This window comes from Larus michahellis, chromosome 4, assembly GCF_964199755.1.
Source record: "Larus michahellis chromosome 4, bLarMic1.1, whole genome shotgun sequence".
Lineage (NCBI taxonomy): Eukaryota > Metazoa > Chordata > Aves > Charadriiformes > Laridae > Larus > Larus michahellis.
In genome coordinates, this window is record NC_133899.1 from 30320458 (window position 1) to 30340581 (window position 20124).

A 20124-nucleotide genomic window follows, 5' to 3' on the forward strand; every position below is an offset into this window, starting at 1 on the left:
GGCAGTATTTCATTTTTGGTTTGTAACATCGCCACTTAGCATGTGATACTAGCTTATTTCAAATGCAGGATTCGGAATTTAACCCACTGACGATCTCCCCAGTCTTCCAGGTGCACGCCCCTGAGACGCATTTACCAGGAGAGAATGAAGCTGCTTGCATGATTCTTGGGTATTTTCATGCAGGAAATATGCCCTAAATAATGTCAGTTCAACAGTTCTCATACACTTAAAGATTGGCTGCTTGGAATCATGTGTTCCTGTTTAATACATTCATATCTTTGCTATGAAAAATATGGCTCCATCAACTGCTTCTTTATGAGCTTGTTATAAACCAGTGATATGACAGTGCAAAACAGTACTTACTTTCTCTTTCATCAAGAACTAATTCCCCCGGGCATTAAGATGTGACATAAAATCTTTTAATATATTGAGCAATTTCATTAAGTTCTCTGTAAAGAAAGCAAAATACAGCACAAAATACAAAAGCTTTTAAAACGTGCCAGGGAATTTCAGTGGAAGGTAACAAATTATGCAAGCCAGAGGCCTATATTACACATTAAAAATGTTGGCTGAGACATTAAACAAACACAGAAACATTTTTATATAATATGATTTAAGATCTATTGTTCAAGAACTCTTGAGAGCAAACGTTTACTTTTTGTTGATTAATATTAGCGACTTTAAAAAAAAAAAAAAAAAGCATTCATCTGATGGCTGAAATAATTCCCAGGTAGAATTCAAGCATCGTAGTTCTTTCCACAGAATACCTCCAAACAAAGCACAGCCAAGTACTGCCTGAGAGATTAAACACCAGGAAAACTCTATGCAGTAGAGATTCCCACTTTCAGAATTTTACTTTTTCCTGCTTTTGAGGAGCTGTTGTGAACTCTTACTCTCTTCTGCACGGAAGAAGCAATCTTCATAGATGCTTTCTTTGCGAGGGACCTTTCCACAGCTCCAGGTTTCCATAGCAACAGCTGAGCATCCTCTCCACCTGTCAACAGAGACTCATCTGTCAGGTTCCAGCAGAAGGAGCGAACAGTGGCAGAGTGTCCTCCACAAAGGGTACCCACCAGACTCAGTCCATCAGTGCCACAGCTGATTAGGTGAATGTTTCCTGTGGACGTTCCCCCAAGAAGAAAGAGTTTGTCTGCCTTTTCGTGGTACAAGCCACCTACCAGGTAATGTAAGCTGTCATTTTCAACGCAGACTGCATCTCTGACATCTAGAACATGCAATAGTGTTATTGGTTCTTCAGTATCTAACTGAGCAATGTCCCACCAACAAAATCCCTCATCGTGTGTTATGCAGTAGACCTGTTTATAATCTTTCCCAGACCAGCCGATAAAACTTACTGATGAATCTGAATTGCAAGTTGATATCAAAGCATCATCTTCATTATCCTTGTCAATGTCAAACACATTAACCAACCCATCAGTTGACCCAGAAACTACCAAATTGGGTTCAATAGGATGAAAACAAATTTTAGTGATATCATCATTGTGACTTTCAGAATAGACTCCCAAGGGTTCTTTAGTTGCGCTGGCACAGTTTGTAATGCCTCTTGCATCCCAAAACACCAGAAACACGTCCTTTTCAACTTTTTCTGTTCCAGCACAAATTATGAGATCATTGCGGTTGATATCAAAACTAATGAAAACGTTGGAAGGATAACCACTAAATATCTGCACAGGTTTCTGAGTTGCTAAACGAATATCCCAACATTTTACTGTACCGTCACTGCATGCTGAAAACACTACGTTGTCACACGCGTGTGCAAATCTGACTCCGTTAAGTATCCCAGGATGGCTACTGTACTCCCGCAGGAAGTTTAATGTTTCCCTGTTATATACCCTAATTGACTTATTGGAACACGAAACTGCCACAAAGCAACTGTTTTCAGACTGAGCAGGTTTGGAAACGTCTATATCCAGTAAGTAAGCAGGTTCCTCACTTAGCATAGAACGTTTTGCTATGCGCAGACTAGCAAGCTGCTCCTCAATCTTCTCCACTGCAGTCATCTCAAATGCTGTTCCTAACGTTGTCAGAAACCTGTAATAAATAAAATCCGAGATGAGTTTTAATTTTAACATTTTGAAATAATATCAGCTTTAAAAATATATATGAAAAAGCATCTTGCACAGAGGTAACACATGTAATCAAAATTCAATTATCCTGATGTCCTACCCACTACAACTTCATTTACAGAAACAGAGAACCGGAAAGGGCTCCCCGAGTTAAGGGGTTCAGTCTCTTGTGACTGTAAGCACTACCTCATATAATCCCCTTAAAAGATTAAATAGTCTGTCTGTGAATCCTGTGAAAGTCACTTAGCTAAATTTGCTTTATTATTCTTATGAAGTAAACAGTAAAGTGATGTTCTCCACAAGCGGAAAGAAAATGAAGTCATTACCACTACCTGGAGGAATAATTTTTGTTCTAAAAAGTTGCTAGGAGGCACAGCCCACAAACAGTTGCATCAGTACAACTGCGGAGACTTCCTAGGTAAACTTTTCTGCTGGAGGATATGCAAAGGGTGGGCAGAGAACAAGACCAAAATTATGTACAACTAGAGTCTGCAGTGGCTAGATGAGATAAAATTTACAAGTATTTAGGTGCCCAATGATGCACATAAACACCTGTCAGCATACCACGGACCACCTAAACAGGCTACATGACATCAGTGAAATTCACTGGAATTAAGCACCTTTGCCTTTTTCGTCAATACTCCTAAGAACCTAAATGTTTTTTGAGCCTCCTATAAAACCACACAACACTGGCTCTTAGTGCAACTGTAAAAATCTTCCCTTCAGAGGCAATTTTTCTCTGGCACTACTGAACCTTTCTAGAAACCCATACTATTTCAGTGAGGTACAAAAATTCAAATTTTACCAAGCAAAACCAAATTAAACAACATTCTTTCATTCCTCTTACGCATAGATTCACTTCTAAAAAATAGATACATATATACACACACATAGATTCACTTCTTAAAAAAAAAAAAAGAATTCTCTCCTTTATAACACAAAGGAAAATTCAATTCTGTAATTGCAGTAAAGGCTTTCATCAATTTAGAGTCAGAAAAACTACTGAAGCATTTAAATTTAAAAGAGATATTTGCCATCATAAAAAATACACGGTTTCGTGACTTCACGAACTACAACCATTTTGAAAATTAAAATGTACGTGGGGTGCGTTAAGTGAGCATAAACATCCACATGAATGACTTCTGTTAAAATTACACGTTCAATTAGACTACTCTTCTGTGTTTAAAAAAACCCAAACACTGAAGGAATCACAGCAGGTTCTAGGGGGACAACACTCCAGTGACTTCTTACTGGTACAGATATTTCAGGTAATGCAAATAAGGGTAAAGCAGTCGTCAAAAATCTCCTTATTTCCTTATGGACTAGGCCAGCACCCAATCCTAGTTACCACATGCGTGAAAGGACCCTTTTTGAAAAAATCCAAACAGAAATTAAATAAAAATCAGGCAGACACAGAATGCAAGAAAATATTCTCATGCCTTCCCAGCTGTCCCATCATAATTTTTCTGCAAATTCTTCAGGCTGTATTTTTAGGGATGGAATGAGTAAGTTTCCAGGCATTACTTGTTTGGGGGTAACTATTTTAATGGTTCATGAGAGACCAGCAACAAAGGAAAAGTTGCCATGACGAAACTGCATTCTGCTTTTTTTTTTTTTTCCTTCTTGGTGTTGTTTGTAGTTTCAGGGTTTTGCTTTCCCTCCTCCTATTTGGTACATACAAATATTCATGATGCCATATGACAAACAAGCAAATTCTTAAAAAACAGCTTAGGTAGGGACACTTATAAAAGCTTAATTCCCAAGTCACAAATAATCTCACTAAGCTATTTTCCTCACTAATATCCTGACAATGAGGTCCCCAGGTTAATCTTCTACATCAAAGCAACCTTTCAGAGCACATCTACAAGTAATTTTTGCCATAAGACGCAGACATCCTGTGGAAACTCCTTTCCCCTCTAAAGAGTAGTTCAACATGTTTGCTGGCATTAGCCTGTGTACAACCCTACCCACAGAACTTGCTCCTTACTTACTTTTCTGGGTATGTCCTCAAATGGAACAAGGTTTTACTAGAACTATTACATAAAGCAGACTGTTCTCAAACACTGCTTGCTACACTGCTCAAACACAAAACTATTAAACTCCCATGCAAATTATTAATTTAAATTTAAGAAATAAAATAATTTAATATTATTAATAAGGACAACTTCTACTTAATCCAATTTACTGAAGAATTACAATGGAAGCTTCTATTTAAATACTATTTCAAAAACACATGCTTGAAGGTGGAGAAAGGAGTTTTTATAAACCAGCTATCCTGTAGTGCTATGGTTACTGAAAAAATTGGGCTCTCTCTGTAAACTTTTGTAAGAAAAATGTAGTTTTCCAGACTGACCTGAATTTCAGGCTCTAAATATTCAGATTTTTTATACTCAAAAGGCCAAGTAAACTCAAACAGACATGTTCCTGACAAATGTCATCCATTTGGAAAGCAAGCTGCAGTTGTTTAAATATTACTGACTTTGATAGAAAATATTATTCAATGAGCAGTTTCTACAACAGTCATGTCAGAGCTTTTACTGATGGGGAGGTGAGCGTGAAGGAACTCTAGAAGTACCCAGAAGTTGTAAAAAGCCAGTCTGCAAAAGCATGGTCATTCAGATTTAATAATATTTTCTGGGAAATAAAATTAGCCCAAGATAGCTCTTAAGCTTTTACCCCCGAATGACACGGCTACAGCTATTCTGAAATACCAGAAAATGCTGTTCATGTTTCCAGATAGATGTACAATTTATATCATTAGGAAGCTGGAGGGTACAGTTTTCAATTCTATTTCCACTGCAACAACTAAGATGCCTTAAAATTGCATTTAATGGCAGTCAGGTTTTTGCTCAGTAAAATGTCTGCTCTAGTAAGAAAGTCTTCAGACTATTATGAAATTGTGATTGAAGGTTATATAAACAATTCATGCTCAACTTCAGGGTGTAGCTGCCAGCCCTTCCTTTTCAGAAGGGGAAGTCACTGTTGTATTTTGATGGGAAAGTTTAAATGGCAGGAATAGGATCTGTGTTAAATTTATGAGACAAATAGGAAACAATGGTCTTCCAAACACAATAGAAGATAACTAAGCATTGGACTGCAGCCACCTGCAAAGCATATGGTGCTCTGCACTGCAGAAGAGAAGCACTTTTACTTTAGCACTCCTTTGACAACACAGGTATCTGTTTTGTTATGGTCACCAGGAATCCTTTGGCAAGTCAGTATCTTTGAAACCTGACACAATTTGGATATAGCACAACTGCCAGTTGCTATGATCAATGAGGAAAACTGCTCATGTTAATGTGACAAACTGTCTGACACAAAGACTTTCGAGGGCACAGACAGCTTGCTTTGAACTGTTCCAGTCTCAAAAGAAACGGCAGAGGTAGCACTGGCCAAAAACTCTTTTTTCCCCAAGGCACCTCCTTTGCTCAGAACATGAGGTAGTTAATTAAATTCAGGTTCTTCACTTATTCCAACTCACAGTGGCCCACGGTCTGTATCTACCGTCTCAACATAGACAAAATCCAGGTGATGTTAAGGTGCCAGGAAAACACCACCACTTGGATGACACACAAGTATCTGGCTGAAGGTGTCTGGTTGTGGCTAGTCCCTTGTGTTTGAAACAGAAATCCAGTCCCATCGTCAGTGATCACCACTCCTCATATGTAACAACTGCATCTCTCATCTCCATTTGCATCTGTACCCCCTGAACAAGGTAAAGCCACATTCTACAAATTAACCCTGAAACTTCTATGTTATTGTACCCAGTCCTCCAGAATGACATCCATGTGATCTTTTCTATGAATTAACTTCACAGTTATATGCAACCTCTGCATGTCTCCTTGATATCACAACTACCAGAAACAATCAGCTTCTTGAAGGACACTCAAAACTCCTTACATCTTGGGAACTCAGAATAAATACAGTACTCTCGAATAACATAAAATATTTTGATCTCCAGGGCATCCTACAGGGCTCCTTTAGAAAATAAATAAGCTTGATTTTTAGAACAGAAAACATGAAACAGAAGGGATGCCAAGAGGAAGGATAGGATTTTCAGAGGCCTTTGTTATGCATTTCTCACTAGTGGAGTGTAGAAACAACCATACAGAATGACTAGAAGCAAACAGCCTGGGTGCCGAAAGCAGGCCTTTCCAATGACAGAGGAAGGAAAGGTAAGGACCTTATCTGCACAAACTAAACATTTCATATTGTCTCAGCATATACTGCTATGCTCTTTGTGCAGTATTCTGAACATCAAAGTCTCAACAAGCTCATGGGTCCTCTTTAATACAGAAAGTTTTTCAAAAAATAAACCAGCAATTCATAAGTTATTTTCTTTCTCCTTTTAGTTGTGTACACAGGATACTGCCAAATTGCATAGTTCTCATTTCCAAAAGGCAATGTTAGCTCAACAACATATAGAAACATAAAAGTACCTCTCTGAAAAATACCGTGGAAGATGTGGGAGAAATGTAACTTTGCCTCAAAGACTTAATCAGTAACGTAAGAGTAACTTATGAGAAGGAGTGTAGAAAGACGTAATAAAAATGAAAACAACCTGTAGTTTTGGCAATCTTCTCCACAGAGGTCAAATACCAAAAATAGCAAGGGATTTGAACAGCAGTAGATGAAATCTTACACTGTTCTTTCCTACTATAAACAATGCAAACAGACCCTCCCTTTATTTTCACAATTATTAAAAGTTCAAGAACAAACTAAGAACAAACCTGGAGCTCTGGGCAGTGCAAAGCAATTCATGCATGCGACATTACATGTGGTTTGCATTTTAAAACAAAAACGCAAAGCGCAAGGTTGGCTGAGGAGAACACATTAGTACGCTGCACTTCACTAATGCAAAATGCCTTCAGAGACCTCTCCTCACTGGCATCACTTCACAACAGAAGATGGATCAGCCAAATGATCTAAGCGCTGAGGGGAAGCACAAAACACATCAGGCATGCATAATTTTTGCAGGATACAAACTCCTATAGTTGATTTTGTTATTTTACCAAAGCAGAGAAATAAGGTGTTTCTCCAGCATTCCCACAAAGACATTTTAAGGCAAAGAGAATAGCATTTAGTCTATCAAGCGGGAAGGGAATAAGATGTGCGACAGGCTACACTAAAGTGCAGAGACAAGATGGAAACTGCCAAGAGAATTATTTCATCCTTCCAAATCAGCTACATCTAGATTCCAAACATAAAGCACAGCAAGAAAAAAAGCTCCACGTAATTTTGCATTTGCAGTACAGAGAGAAATGTTGTATCAAGAGAGCAGAAAGGAGGAAAAAGATAAAACACTGCCACAGCAAAGTCCATGGGAAGAGCAAAAAAATTAGGTCTAGCAAACTGTCTGCCTCCCATGAAATCAATTCCTACCCTCCCACCAGTACAGACCTTAGGGGTACAATCCTATTCAGCAATGGAGAGAAGAGCTGTAGGTGGGACAGAGAACCAAGGAAATGGCCTTAAACAACAGTATTGGTTAGAGGGAAAAAAACTAAGAGTCAGAACTAGGAGAGAATAAAGGGGAAAAGTCACATGTGCTCAGTGCTTTGGGGTTCAATAATTTAAAAAAAAAAAAGGAAACTACAACTTTTGTATACTAATCTTTTGGGGACATAAGCAGTTGTTCATGCCAATACAGAAACAAAACCTCGTTTTAAATATTATACCAGATATCCATAGAGAGAGAACACAAAAACAACTTTTGGATTTGACCAGGTGTAGTTTTAAATGCATAAATCATAAAACCATACATTGAATATTTTCATCAAAATAAAACTTTTAAAATTATATTTTTGATGTAAGATTTTGCATTCTAACTAGAAAGACCTATTCTGATTTTGCATCCAACCCTGGAAAATATGGTGGAGGCAGGCAAGATTTAGAAAATTTAGGCATGCCTTCAGGTCCAAATTGCAATGAATTAATATTCAGACTTGAGCAACTGAAGGCCTATGGATACAAATTCATGAACCAAAGAGATGGTAAAGAGCTGCAACAGACCCAGATGACAAGCCATCATAAGAAAAATCTAAGTGTAGAACAATCCAATGTACAATTAAAAAAATTCATATAAAGCAGAAAACACCATACAAAACTATAAAAATGCTCAAATTACTAATTTCGGCTTCAAGTTTAAGTCAAAATTATTAAAATCTGATGCTCAGATAGCTAAAATACCTTCTCTAGAACAATTTAGGAGACCCTAACATGTAACATAGTTTCTAAGTACTCCAAGAAGCTGTGTCAAACGTCATTTCAAACATGTTTGAGAATTTTCCTTTTTCAGTCTTCTCTTTTCATTCAATTCCATGCTAGTGGCACAGACCTACTAACAAAGGAGCAGCAAAGTAAGCTCTCTGTCACCAAAATCACACTGACACAAGCAACTGGATCTAACTGAGAACTTACTTGTGAGGGGGAGGTTTCCTAGTAGTGACCTCACCAGGTAGAGGACGTTATTGCATCCAGGTGTTGAGGTGGTCATCCAATAAAGGAAACTGCGAAGTTATAAGAGGATAAGAGATGCTCAATTTTACTCTCATGGCTATTCTCAGATAAAGCTGACAGTAGCTGCAGCAAAAGAAATCCTGTTTTGTAAAGGCAGATCTCAAAGATTCTCAGGCAAAGGTCAAATTACAGAAAGAGATATTGTAATAGGGACACTTATCTTCTAAATTCTATATATTCTCCTTTAGTTTTGTAAAGAATACCGTATTTAAAACCCTCTGCAAAAGCTAATCTATGCCTAAATTGCACCCTTATATCACCTGAACATGTAAACAACAAACTGCATCCTCAGGTGGATTCTACAGAACAGGCAAGAGCTGCAAGGAAAACTGTCCTAGCACCGAGCCTTGACTTTTGCTCTGGAGCAAGTCTCTGGGACGGGGGTCAAATGTGAGGTTTGTGCCTGCTGCTCCTCCCTTCTCCCCTCTCCTCCTAGGCACAAACAGTGCCTAACCTGTACTCCAGCCCAGCATGCTAACAACATATGAGGCGAGGCATCTAGGTCACCTTCTAAAAGAAGGCTAGGCATCTGGAAGTCACAGCCAGTTCTGCGACACTCACTCTTTCTCTATCAACCGCCTCCTCCTATGATGGGACCCAGGATCTAGGTTAACAACCCCAAGAGGAACGGAAGGTGGACGATGGGTGTCAGCAGCTCCAGAAGACTTCACCGTCCAAGTGCCATGCAAACATCAATGCTCCCAACTCCAGCAGATGCTAGATAACTCACAGCTTCAGAACACCTTTGTGTCCTGCTGTCTGTCTGTAATATAACCACAGCTATTCAGCCAACCCCTTGCAAAACTTGAAGAGAATCCAAGTCTCAGCCTTCTGCATTTGTGCTTATCAGACCACACTGACCACAGAAAAGTCATTTCCTTTCTCTTGTGAGCACCTCCCACTGTAGACACCATATTGACATTACTTTTTGTAACCACAAACATAGGAAAGAAGATACAGAACTAATCAGTCTCTCAATTACGTACAGCCATCAACTGCTGGAAGTCAAACATGGAGGGTACAACATTCTCCTGCGCGTAGCATTAAGTTTTTCTCCATTCACATTCCCTCAATATAACCATGATCAGTTAAGAGAAGGTTCATACCTTTCTCTGAACTATTCCTCACACGCCTCCTCACTAACAGCATTTTCTTTTGTTAAAGGTCAAACAGCTGGCTGTTTGACTTGGCACTAGAGCTATGCACCAAGATGGTCATATCTCACGGATAAGGAGAAATAAAGCTATTCATCCAAGTGGATTTGAACAAGACCCTGGCCTACAAACACGAGTCCTGATTCTGGCAGAATAGTTTACTAAGTAATTCCCAGCAAGCTGCAACATTCACTCTTTACTTTCTTAATCACTGAAACAAAGACAGTATTTGCCTAAATTGTAATACTTGTGTAATCAATCATTAGTAAGTACAGTCAGCAGCAGCCTTTCGAAAGAAAAAGTCTTGTTCTGAACATCTACACTACAAGATAAAATGCAAAAGTCACAGTAACACCACAATGCATCTGCAAATTCCACAATCAAGAACTGCTTCGATGTCCTTTCAAGTTTGGGATTACAAGAAAGGACTCCAAGATGATATTCAGGGCCATTTTAAGCTGAACAAAACCAACACATGAATGGACAACCCTAATGATCCACCCTACAGAGAAAGGTGAAAGGAAAAAATTACTTATGCAGCTGCATGAATAATTACTGACTCCAAAATAACACCGTTTATTTCCTTCAATTTAGACATTGCCAATTGATACCAATATCATCGTATAAAAAAACTCTGAAAATAAATAAGAAGATTCTTCCCAAATATTAAGAAATTTTGCTGAAATTCGTCCAAAGAATTTGTTTCTACACCACAGGAAGCCTCAGAAATTTCAGCCTAAATTTAGCAGCAACTGTAATAAAAGGATATAAAGAAACTTAGCTACAGCAGAAAAAAATAGCTCCTACTACCACATATTGTTGCCAAAATACCTATAATGAGATAAAATGTTTTATTTACCAGAATATTTTAGAAATTCTTTCACAACAGTAATTTAGCTTAAGTACACTTCATTACCAGAGCTCATTCTACAGCACACAAAACTATTATGTTTTCAAAACTCTTTTCTTAAAAAACCATGCTTAAATCAGCTACTACAGTTCTCACCTTCACTAGGGATATTGCTGGTGAACTGCTAAGATATTCTCCTACATGTGCAGATGTGGCACCAAGATTTTACGAACACAACATTCAGGTGCTTGGCAATTTTTAATACTACGCTAACATCACTGCCTAAGCAATTCTCTGCAGTTCCAGATGTATTGCACGAGCACAAACATCTGTCAGGCCTAAGCAGGGGAAACGACTTCTGATTTTCCTCATTTCCTTCCCCAAGAACATGCAGATCACAAAGGTATCTTCACTAGTCACATCCTACAATATCCCTTTTTGATATTTAGCTAATCCAGAACATCACCCATGTCAAGGTAATTTATCAGACCCTTTCCAGTATCAAAGCAACAGGAGAAACTGGAGATTCTTGCGTGCCCATGACAGTTCACAGACTATCTGTTTCCAAAACATGCTCTTTGTGCACAGCCTGGCAGCTGGAGGCTCTACTGAGTCCTTATCATGCCCTAAACTCAATTTTCAGTGCTTTGTAGCAGACAAAAGGAAAAGATGTCATCAAAGTGACAACAGTAGGATGGAAGAGGCTGAAATACAGGAGTTTACAGCTATGTTGACTCTATCCTGTTCAAGAGAATTTACTTTTCAGTCTCCATTAAAGATGCTAAGGCATCAAGTACGTGAACACTGTACCAAGACAAGGCACTCTCTTCAGCTCTTTGTTTTCAAGAGCCTTTAGACAGCCTTTACACTTGAACCATATGCAGCACTCCAGTACTAGCTTTACCAATGCCATACATAGATAAAAAAAAAATAAATCATTTTTTCCCTTTTTATAACAGCGAGGCGTACAGTGATTTTCCACCATACTGCACTGGAAGTTCATGTTCAACTGCTTTTCCAGTATGAGAGTGATTTAGGACTCAGTCATAGGAAACAGAATCACAAAAAGGGAAGGATGAAAGAGCAAGTATGTAGGTATTATTACCTACCACTTTCTGATCAAGAGACCTACTGTATGCAGCAACACAGACAATCCCTGCTGGCAAATCACAACAAAAACTATACTCTTTTGTTAGCACCCACGAATCCCTAAAACCTGGGTGGGAAATTTATTTTTCTGAGATCCACAAAGACCTTTCCAACATCTTTGGTAGACAGTGTCGCCCCAAAAGAAGACAAGGATAAAAAGCAAAGTCAAGAGCTTCATGCATTTTAGTAACCCTGCTCTCAAGCCATGTTTGTTGTCAATGCTTTAGTCAATCCATATTCACAGGGTCATAGCAGGTTGCCAGCAGGGCTCTTTGCTGAAGCCAATCTCTTGATAACACAATCATAATCAAGTGCAGATGAGGACGGGCCAGATGATCCAGGGAATGGACTGTTTATCTTACAAGAAGTAGCTGGGATGCTTTGCCTTGTATAGCTTGGCAAAGACAGAGACTGAGAAGGGATACGATTACTATCTACAAATACATCAAAGGAATAAATGCTGAGGAGGGAGGGGAGCTACTCAAGAACAATACTGGCACAACAGTTTAAGAGGATAAACTGACCACAAATAAAATTTAGAGCAGAAATGAAAAAGTTTATCTTTCAAAATAGTTTCCAATTAGAACAGCGGGGGCAAAAACTTTGACCATCTTCATCTACTTTAACAACCTCAACAGCCTGGCACCCACAACTGCCTTTGCCCAGCAAAGAACACAAATAGGAAGGCAGACTGAAAAACAAGCAACTACAAGATAAGCTGGCTCATCATTTCTTTCTGGAAGACACCACATTGCCAGACAATAGCAAGACAGGGGGGTTGTACTAGATGATCTCCAGAGGTCCCTTCCAACCCCTATCATTCTGTGAAGACACAACATTAGCTGACTGCATAGTTTCAGAAGCAGTACTAAGAGGGTACATATGTGCATAGACAAAAATGCAACTTCCAGCTTAAGGTGGCTTCCTCTCCCCGTGCCTCTGAAACTGTCAGGATAAAAGTCTAAGGACTTGAGCGTGTGCCCCTCCAAACAGCCACATTTTTTTGCAAAGACTGTTGCATGGAAAAATGCAATGCCTCCCTCTCAAGTCTGAACGTCTATCAGTCACTGCAACGCAGAACTGAATACTTTTTGTCCCGCATCTCTCAGAGCAGCACAAACACGACATCAGCGTCGCTGAGAACACCTGCGCTAAGGCAATCTCAGCCAACAGTTGGAAGTCCCGAGGTGTCCGATGGGCAGAAGCTGCTATTTCACACTCAGCCCGCTTGATGTCACTAATGACCACCACTGACGAGCAGCTCAATCACTCTTTGAGGAGCTGCAGAGTCACAGATTTTGACCACGCAATTAAGGAGAGTGCTTACTCCTTTTTAGTACATCTATATACTGCTCAGCTAATTTTAATCAGTAACGATAAGCTGTCTTCTTAACAGAGTGGCATTCAAGGAAACAAAAACTTAATTTAGAGAGGAAGGCATAGGAAATAAGCCTGAAGTACTGCAAAGGGCATCATTAAGGCACCAGCAATTTTCCCTTCCTTTTAAAAGTTTTGCCTCAGATCCTCAAATCAGACTATTAATCAAAAATCACAGCCTTCACCTAGAACTCTCTAGCACCAAACACTAGAGAAGAAAAAAAAAAACCCAACAAATTAACTACATTGCAACTTTTTCTTTCTGATTTGTCAAAGAGAAGTAAGTTACACCCTCTTTTTTAAAGTCTCATTTTTGTGAATTCAGTTCAGAGCTTTTGATCTTTCAGACTTCATGACAATGCAAGATGCGACTCTCATATTTCCATGCAACACACACAGAAGCATACAAGGAACAACTGACTTTTGTGCATTTGCATTTCCTCTTTAAGCATCCAGCAAGTGTCAAGAAACACCCATCACTAAAATCCATCACTAAATTTTCCCAGGGAACAGGGAGGAAAAAAACCAAATCCAACAACTAAAAACCCTTTCCTTTCTCAATCTGTTACACTCACATCTGGCTCCAACGAACACTCGTGAAGCAGGAACATTCAATACACATACATGGTAATAGTTACCTAAGACATAAAACCACTAGAATTAATTTTTCCTTAAATCTATTCTTCCCCCTTTCAAAACTGTCATGTACTTCCTTAGATATATTGACAGATATTGAGTAAACTAAAATCAATTTCACTTACCTCAAAAAAAACCCTCCAGAAACCATAAGCAAAACTCAAGTAAGTCAGGTTTGCTAGTAAAAGAGCTGTATGTTTCTGAACAAGAATTTTTGCTTTTACAACCATCTGCTTGTCCCTTCTGCTTCCACAAAGGAATAATAACACTTAATTCCAGCTCTCTCAGTCATTCCCATAGCAACAAACATACACACGTGCTTATTACTAAAAGATCCTCAAATTATTGAAAAGTAATCAGCATCTGAAGTTTCCTATTCCAGGTACTGCCGGCATGTAACTCCATCTAGCAAGCAATTTGCTAATTTTAGTTAAACGCTGGGTTATCATTTCACCAATTTAACTGCTTACCAATTGTACAGCACTTTTACATCTTACTTTTAATGGGAAGTTGAGTAATAGTTTTGCCTAGAAATAACAGGCATGGGAAAAAAGAAAAATCACAGTAGTTATGGCTAGCTGCAGAAAAAGTGGAAGTGAAAAGTTGCAGATCAACTTCAAAAAAAAAACAAACAAAAAAGATGACGATTCCGCTGAAGAATAAAAAAAAAAAAAAACATCAGCAGTGTCTAAAGGTATCAACAATATGTTCACTCATCCATCTAAAAACAAAGTGAAATTGCAAGAAAGGTGCTCAGCATTTTCAAATTGAATTACTGCTATACACAAGCACAATATAAGAAAAAAAGTAATTCTACTTTAAAGCTGATTTTTTTTGAATTGTGTTAGTTTAATCCAGCATAAGAACTGTGAGTGTTTTAATGCATCTGTTTTTACACAGGTAAGATTCAGTTATTATATTAAATGAAGGAGTTCCAGAAACTGTTAGTTTTGATTTTTCATTGTTTTCATTAGCTGGAAAACTAGGAATTAAAGAAAAACAACAAGTGCCCTTATAAGGCCATGGTGAAGTCTTACATAAAACAAGTCTCAAAGAGCAAAACAATAGGGACAAGAGGTATTAAAATATTTTCATTCCTCTATCTGTTGCAACTTTCAGTCTGAAACAAACCATTAAGGTCATCTCAAAACATTTTCAACACCACAAATACTGTAATAAAAATAACAATAAAAATCTGAGAATATTAACAGTCTGCAAGAAATGCCTTCAGATTAATGTCAAATGGTGAGATAAATTTATGTCCAGTCTACAAAGGGCATAAACAACAGTACAGATGGTTTGTCTTGCAAAGGAGATAAGACTAGATAATGCAATAGAAACACCTGGATAACAAAACAGAAAAGAAACATAACAAGTTGAAGAGTTTCCAAGAAAATATTAATGTGAACTTGTTAAAATGGACAGATGGACGATATTTGCTTCCTGCCATTACTTACAAAATATTCTGATTGTTGAAAACACTTGAATATCTTGTAGTGTCTAGGAACACAACAGAAAACACATTATATGTTGGGACCTTCAGAACAGCCTAATGAAATTTCTTAGTATTTGTCTTGTGATTTTAGCATGATTTTTTCAGTGCTATAGATTGACTTGCTTTCTCTAGTGAGCAGTCCACCCCCATCCCCTGCTTTGTTCTCACTAAAAGACTTACTAAAAGATTTTGTTGAAACTTTCATCAAAGTATCAGCTAAGGCAAAAATACATCACAGAAACCGTTCATCCAAACCACTGAAATTTAATCGGAAGATTTCAGCATCAGACATCCTTCACTCCCAGTCTAAAGCTTTATCTACCAAAGAAACAATCTTCTATATACAATTTCACAATCCCTCCCATTTATTTTAGAAGCTAATAGAACACAGTCTGGTTGTTCACGTCCATGCACTAAGCTCCATCCACTTCTATTTAACTAACCAACCAACCCTAAATTAAATGCTCTAAATTTCTTTACACATTGCACTGAATGTGTCCCATATCTACATGCTGATTGCACCAGCCCCACAAATTAACAAAACATGCTTCTGCCAGATGTGAACCAGCACCAACTCTGCTTGGTTGGTAGGCACAGGAGTGCTGCAGTAGAGCTGTCCTTTCCCGGGGCTTCAACAGCTGCAAGCAGGAAGAAGAGGACAATCAGAGGGCAGCTTTGAGGGGAAGAAAGGGGAAGGAAAAGGACATGTCAGGAGGAAATAAGAGAGGACAATGCACCAGCAAGAATTTATTTAAGACTTCTGCTAAAGGAAGAGACAGTACAGGAACACGAGAAGGGGAAAAGCTAAGGGAGAAGTGGACAGTGTGTCAGGCTAAAGTCTGAAGAGGGTAAAAGCATGTTTGAAGTTGAACTTCCTAACCCCACATGGCTATAGGCAACATGCTCTTTTCCTGCCTTTATATCCTCCATTGTCCATCTTGCACCTAAATTACTTGCAAGTCACAAAGCACACTCATCTCCAAAAATTTGCCTTGCCAAGTCTCCAATTCACAAGTTTCTTTTTAAATGTCTGGTATGAAACCCCCTAACAGACTTATCACACAGGAGAGGCTGACCCACACAGAAGATGTCTTTTCACCCACCAATTAAAACCAAGCCCTAGAAGTCTGCATGGGGAACTTTACATCAACACAGCTAATCAGCATGGTACTGCTGATTTCATTCTGCTTTGATTTTTTTCAGAAAAGCTCAGAAATCACATTATTTGTACAGTCGCAGTACAAGCACGTCAAAGCTGCAGAACCCAGCTGGGAAGTGCTGGCAGCACATAATGACAGCAGTCTGGTTTTACACGAGATCTCCCACACAGTCAGGTACAGACCAGACCCTAGGGCCAGCCAGCAAAGGATCCTTGTCCTCAAGACTGATGTAGAGAAAGAAAATTAAAAAAAAAAAATTAAAAAAAAACCAAACCAAAACATCTTGTACTCAAGGTATTTAAAATGATGGGTGATCATCCCATGCCCAGCAGAACTATTATGGGGCAACAAGGAAGAAAATTTTTTCCAGAAAGCCTGAGAACACACAAGAAAAGCGAGGTCCCATGTCACTGCCTATGTATGCAGAGGCTGCTGAGGAGTCCTAGGCCCACTCTCCCTACAGGGTTGTTCCTTGCCCTCACAAAAAGACATTTGCAAGAAAATGCAAATAACTACCCTAGTCTTTAACCTAAGCAAACAGAAACCAACATGTAAACCTTAGACAAGCGCTATGTAAAACTAGCACCTAAAAAGCAATCCTTGGGATACACATTAACAGAAACCTCAGTTACTCTGTTGGCAATGACAGTTATCTTATAGGAGCTGCTCTGCACACACACTTCACCAAATTTCATGATTCCTCTCAAACAGGAAACCCATTTAAAATATTGTGGAAAAAAAAAGCTTTAGCATAGCTTAGTGCTGGGAATAAAGGTTTCACTTACCCAAAAACCAGTACACTAAGAAAACATCTTGTGTTTTTGCATTCTTCTGAATATATAACACATTTCTAGGGAAAATTAATTTGCAGTTATACAATTGTAACTAATATGAATCCTTAACATAACACAGCATTGAAAATTCCACTCTCCATAGTTCATAGGAAAAAGTTAATTTTCCAACACAGCGTATTTGAAATACCTGTTGGTTATTTAAAACATCATTTAAGGATATATGTATTACACTTTTGGCAGTAGTTTCCCTAACTTCCCAAGACATAAAAAAGTTTCTTTCCACTTTTTCCCAGGGGAATAAAACAACCAAACAAAACTTCTATTTCTCCTTCTGACTTTTTCCAGATTTTTTTTGTTCATTTGTTTTAGACTGTTACTATTATTAAAAAATATCCCCATCTTCACCAAACCTAGATGAGGTCAGCTGGTACTTACCAGCATAACTTCTTAATAAACATATTTTATCTGCCAATACAGGTCCTGACTTTAACTTTGACAGTACATGACTGGCCAGTCACAACTCTAATCAGATGGGCCTGCCCAAATTAGCAATACATTGACCCAGTTCTCATGCCAGGCTCAACTCTAGCCCACTCTCTCCCATACAGAGCATCAAAGCTGGAAAGGGTGACCAGGTCAGTGTCAACCCTCCACCAGCCCTCCACCCCCCGTTCAGAGTGCTTTGAGAGCACAGTTAGTCTTTCTAAGCTTCCAGGCTTCACTGAGTCACAGGATAAACTCACAGTGTAAATCCAGTGCTTTTATTCACACTTTACCGGCGACACAGACAGCATCACTATCAGCAAAGCAAGAGATGCATCAGTTTCCTAAGGGAAAAAGAAAAGTTAGCGGTGAGGGAACGAAAATTCAGGAGCCCCTCCTTTTCTCCTCCCAACCGCACAGGGCAGTACATACATCAAGAGATGTCCAAAGCCGGTGCACAGAAGCAGCTTCAGGGTCAGGACAGGGGCACCTCTGGGCAGCTACCCTCCCAACCTAAATCACCAGCCGCGGGTAACCCGCATCCTCCCCAACCACAAACCCCACAGGGGCAACCCCGGCCAAACGCACAGGAGCAGCCCCCCCCACGCCCGCCAGCCTCAACAGAGGGGACCCCTCCCCTCCCACAACAACCTTCCACAGAGGACACCCCCCCCCGCCTCCACAGAGATGATCTCCCTCACAGGCAACCCCCGCTTCGCCCTCCCCACAGCAACGCCCACACGGCAAATACCGCCCTGCTCGCGGGGGATCCTTACCCCGGCCCAGCTGCCCGGGGGTCCGTACCCTAACCACTCCGGGGATCCTAACCCCGGCCGGCTCCCCCGGGGAATGCTTACCGGGGTCCGGGCCCCTCAGGAGTCCATACCCCGGCCCGGCCGCCCCGGGGGTCCCAGCCCCTCAGAGCCGCCCCCTCCCGCCCCGCCGCGCACCACAGCCGACCACGGCCGCCGCGTGCGTGCCGCTCCGCCCCCTGTAAGCCCCGCCCCCGGAGCCTCCCCAGCCACCCCATTGGCTACTCCGGCCGCATCGTCCGCAGCCATCTTCCCTCCTTGGCGGCGGGGGAAGGAAGCGACGCAGAGGAAGGGGATTGGTGCAGGCGGTGGCGGAGGGGGCGGGGCGCGCCGTTGCCATGGCAGCGGGGGGGGCCTTCCCCGCCGCGCAGGGCGGGCAGCCGCGGCCGCCATTAACGGTTCGTGAGGGGGAAGGGGCGGCCGGCGCTGCCTGGCCCAACCGCGGAGGGGCGCCCTGCTGGGCCGCGGGTCCAGGGGGTTTCCAGGCCGCGGACTCTGCATCTTCCGCCGCGGAGCCCGGGCTGCCGATGGAGGCCCGAGCAGGGCCTCACGGCTGGAGCCGTGCCCGCTTTCAGGCATCGCTGTGGTTGGTTTGTCACCGTCCTTGGGAAGCTCGCAAAGAAAATGGTCTCACGTTCGACAGAGCAGAGTTCAAAAGAGTAACCCAGAAGACTAGCAAAACAAACAGAGAATTTGCTCCGTGGCATGATGAGATCAGATTTGGTCAACTGGATTAGGGACTGGATTTTTGTTTATAATTTTTCAGCTGTAAACTGATGGTGTCTAAAAAATAATACTTGTCCAGAAGCCAGAAAATCCTTGGCTAACGCAGAATTACAGAAGGAGATGTGCAAGTCCCGCGTCTCCCACCAGTGTCCCTGGAGCTGTGCTGGTGTGTGTACAGCTGCCATTCTCCAGGAAAGCAAGAACACAAGGAAGGATTATTTCCTGGGAGGGATCCAAGCAAGAAGATGGGCAGGAAGGTTAATTAGGTTTCCTTTCCCTTCAGCTTGCTGTTGCATTTTTCCAGACCCTTATTTTTTCCAATTAAAGTTCCAAATAGTATTTTTTTTCCATTTTTTTTGCTCAAAATTTAATAGGCTAGCACATACAGGTTATTAGAAGAAGGATAGCATACTCAACGTTTGTTTCTTTTAACTTTTTATTTAATATTGCCCAAAGTCTTGGAATTCAAAATTCCTGGTTCTATTCTTAATTTACTGTTGTGCATTGAAGCTTGTTCACCCCAATTGCAGAGTATTACATTACTCCATAATCTTAGGTGGATGTTACTCAGTGAGAAAAGTAATTTGTACCTCTATTTTTGTACCACTTAAAATCAAATTTGTGGTCTTTTCTGATAAATGCAGTAAATTGTGGTAAACAGTATTACCAATATCATAGGTAAATAAGTAAATTATTTAAAGAAGTATTTTTAAACACGGAAATATTTTCATCAGCTCAGTTTCCACTAACATTTTTTAAATTAAAATCTAAACATTTGAACTGGCTATATATTTTTCTAGCAAGATAAAAAAGAGCTTTATCTAAACCCAATAATGTGGTCAAGTCACATGGATAATAAAAAAAACTGATTAAAAACTGATT

The 20124-nt window shown here is 40.2% G+C and overlaps 1 protein-coding gene across 15 annotated transcripts; it reads right to left on the reverse strand.

The window, feature by feature from the left end:
- Positions 1-397: 397 nt before the first annotated feature.
- On the reverse strand, positions 398-18693 carry WDR89 (WD repeat domain 89). 15 transcript variants are annotated; one of them, XM_074583734.1, is made up of 6 exons: positions 18481-18628; positions 17965-18048; positions 17213-17277; positions 8508-8596; positions 7488-7525; positions 398-2052 (listed from the first exon to the last, which is right to left on the reverse strand). In XM_074583734.1, exon 6 carries the CDS (start codon positions 2019-2021, stop codon positions 822-824), a length of 1200 nt encoding a protein of 399 aa, XP_074439835.1. In that variant the 5' UTR covers positions 2022-2052; positions 7488-7525; positions 8508-8596; positions 17213-17277; positions 17965-18048; positions 18481-18628; the 3' UTR covers positions 398-821. The 15 variants fall into 15 exon arrangements, with proteins under 15 accessions (XP_074439835.1, XP_074439830.1, XP_074439832.1 ...); XM_074583743.1 differs by lacking the exon at positions 7488-7525 and having other exon boundaries at positions 859-994; positions 1074-2052; XM_074583729.1 differs by lacking the exon at positions 7488-7525 and having other exon boundaries at positions 18481-18682.
- Between the last annotated feature and the right edge of the window lie 1431 nt (positions 18694-20124).

Bases quoted from the DNA above. Each gene is read 5' to 3' on its own strand.
- WDR89 (XM_074583730.1), bottom strand. From the start codon at position 2,021: ATGACTGCAGTGGAGAAGATTGAGGAGCAGCTTGCTAGTCTGCGCATA.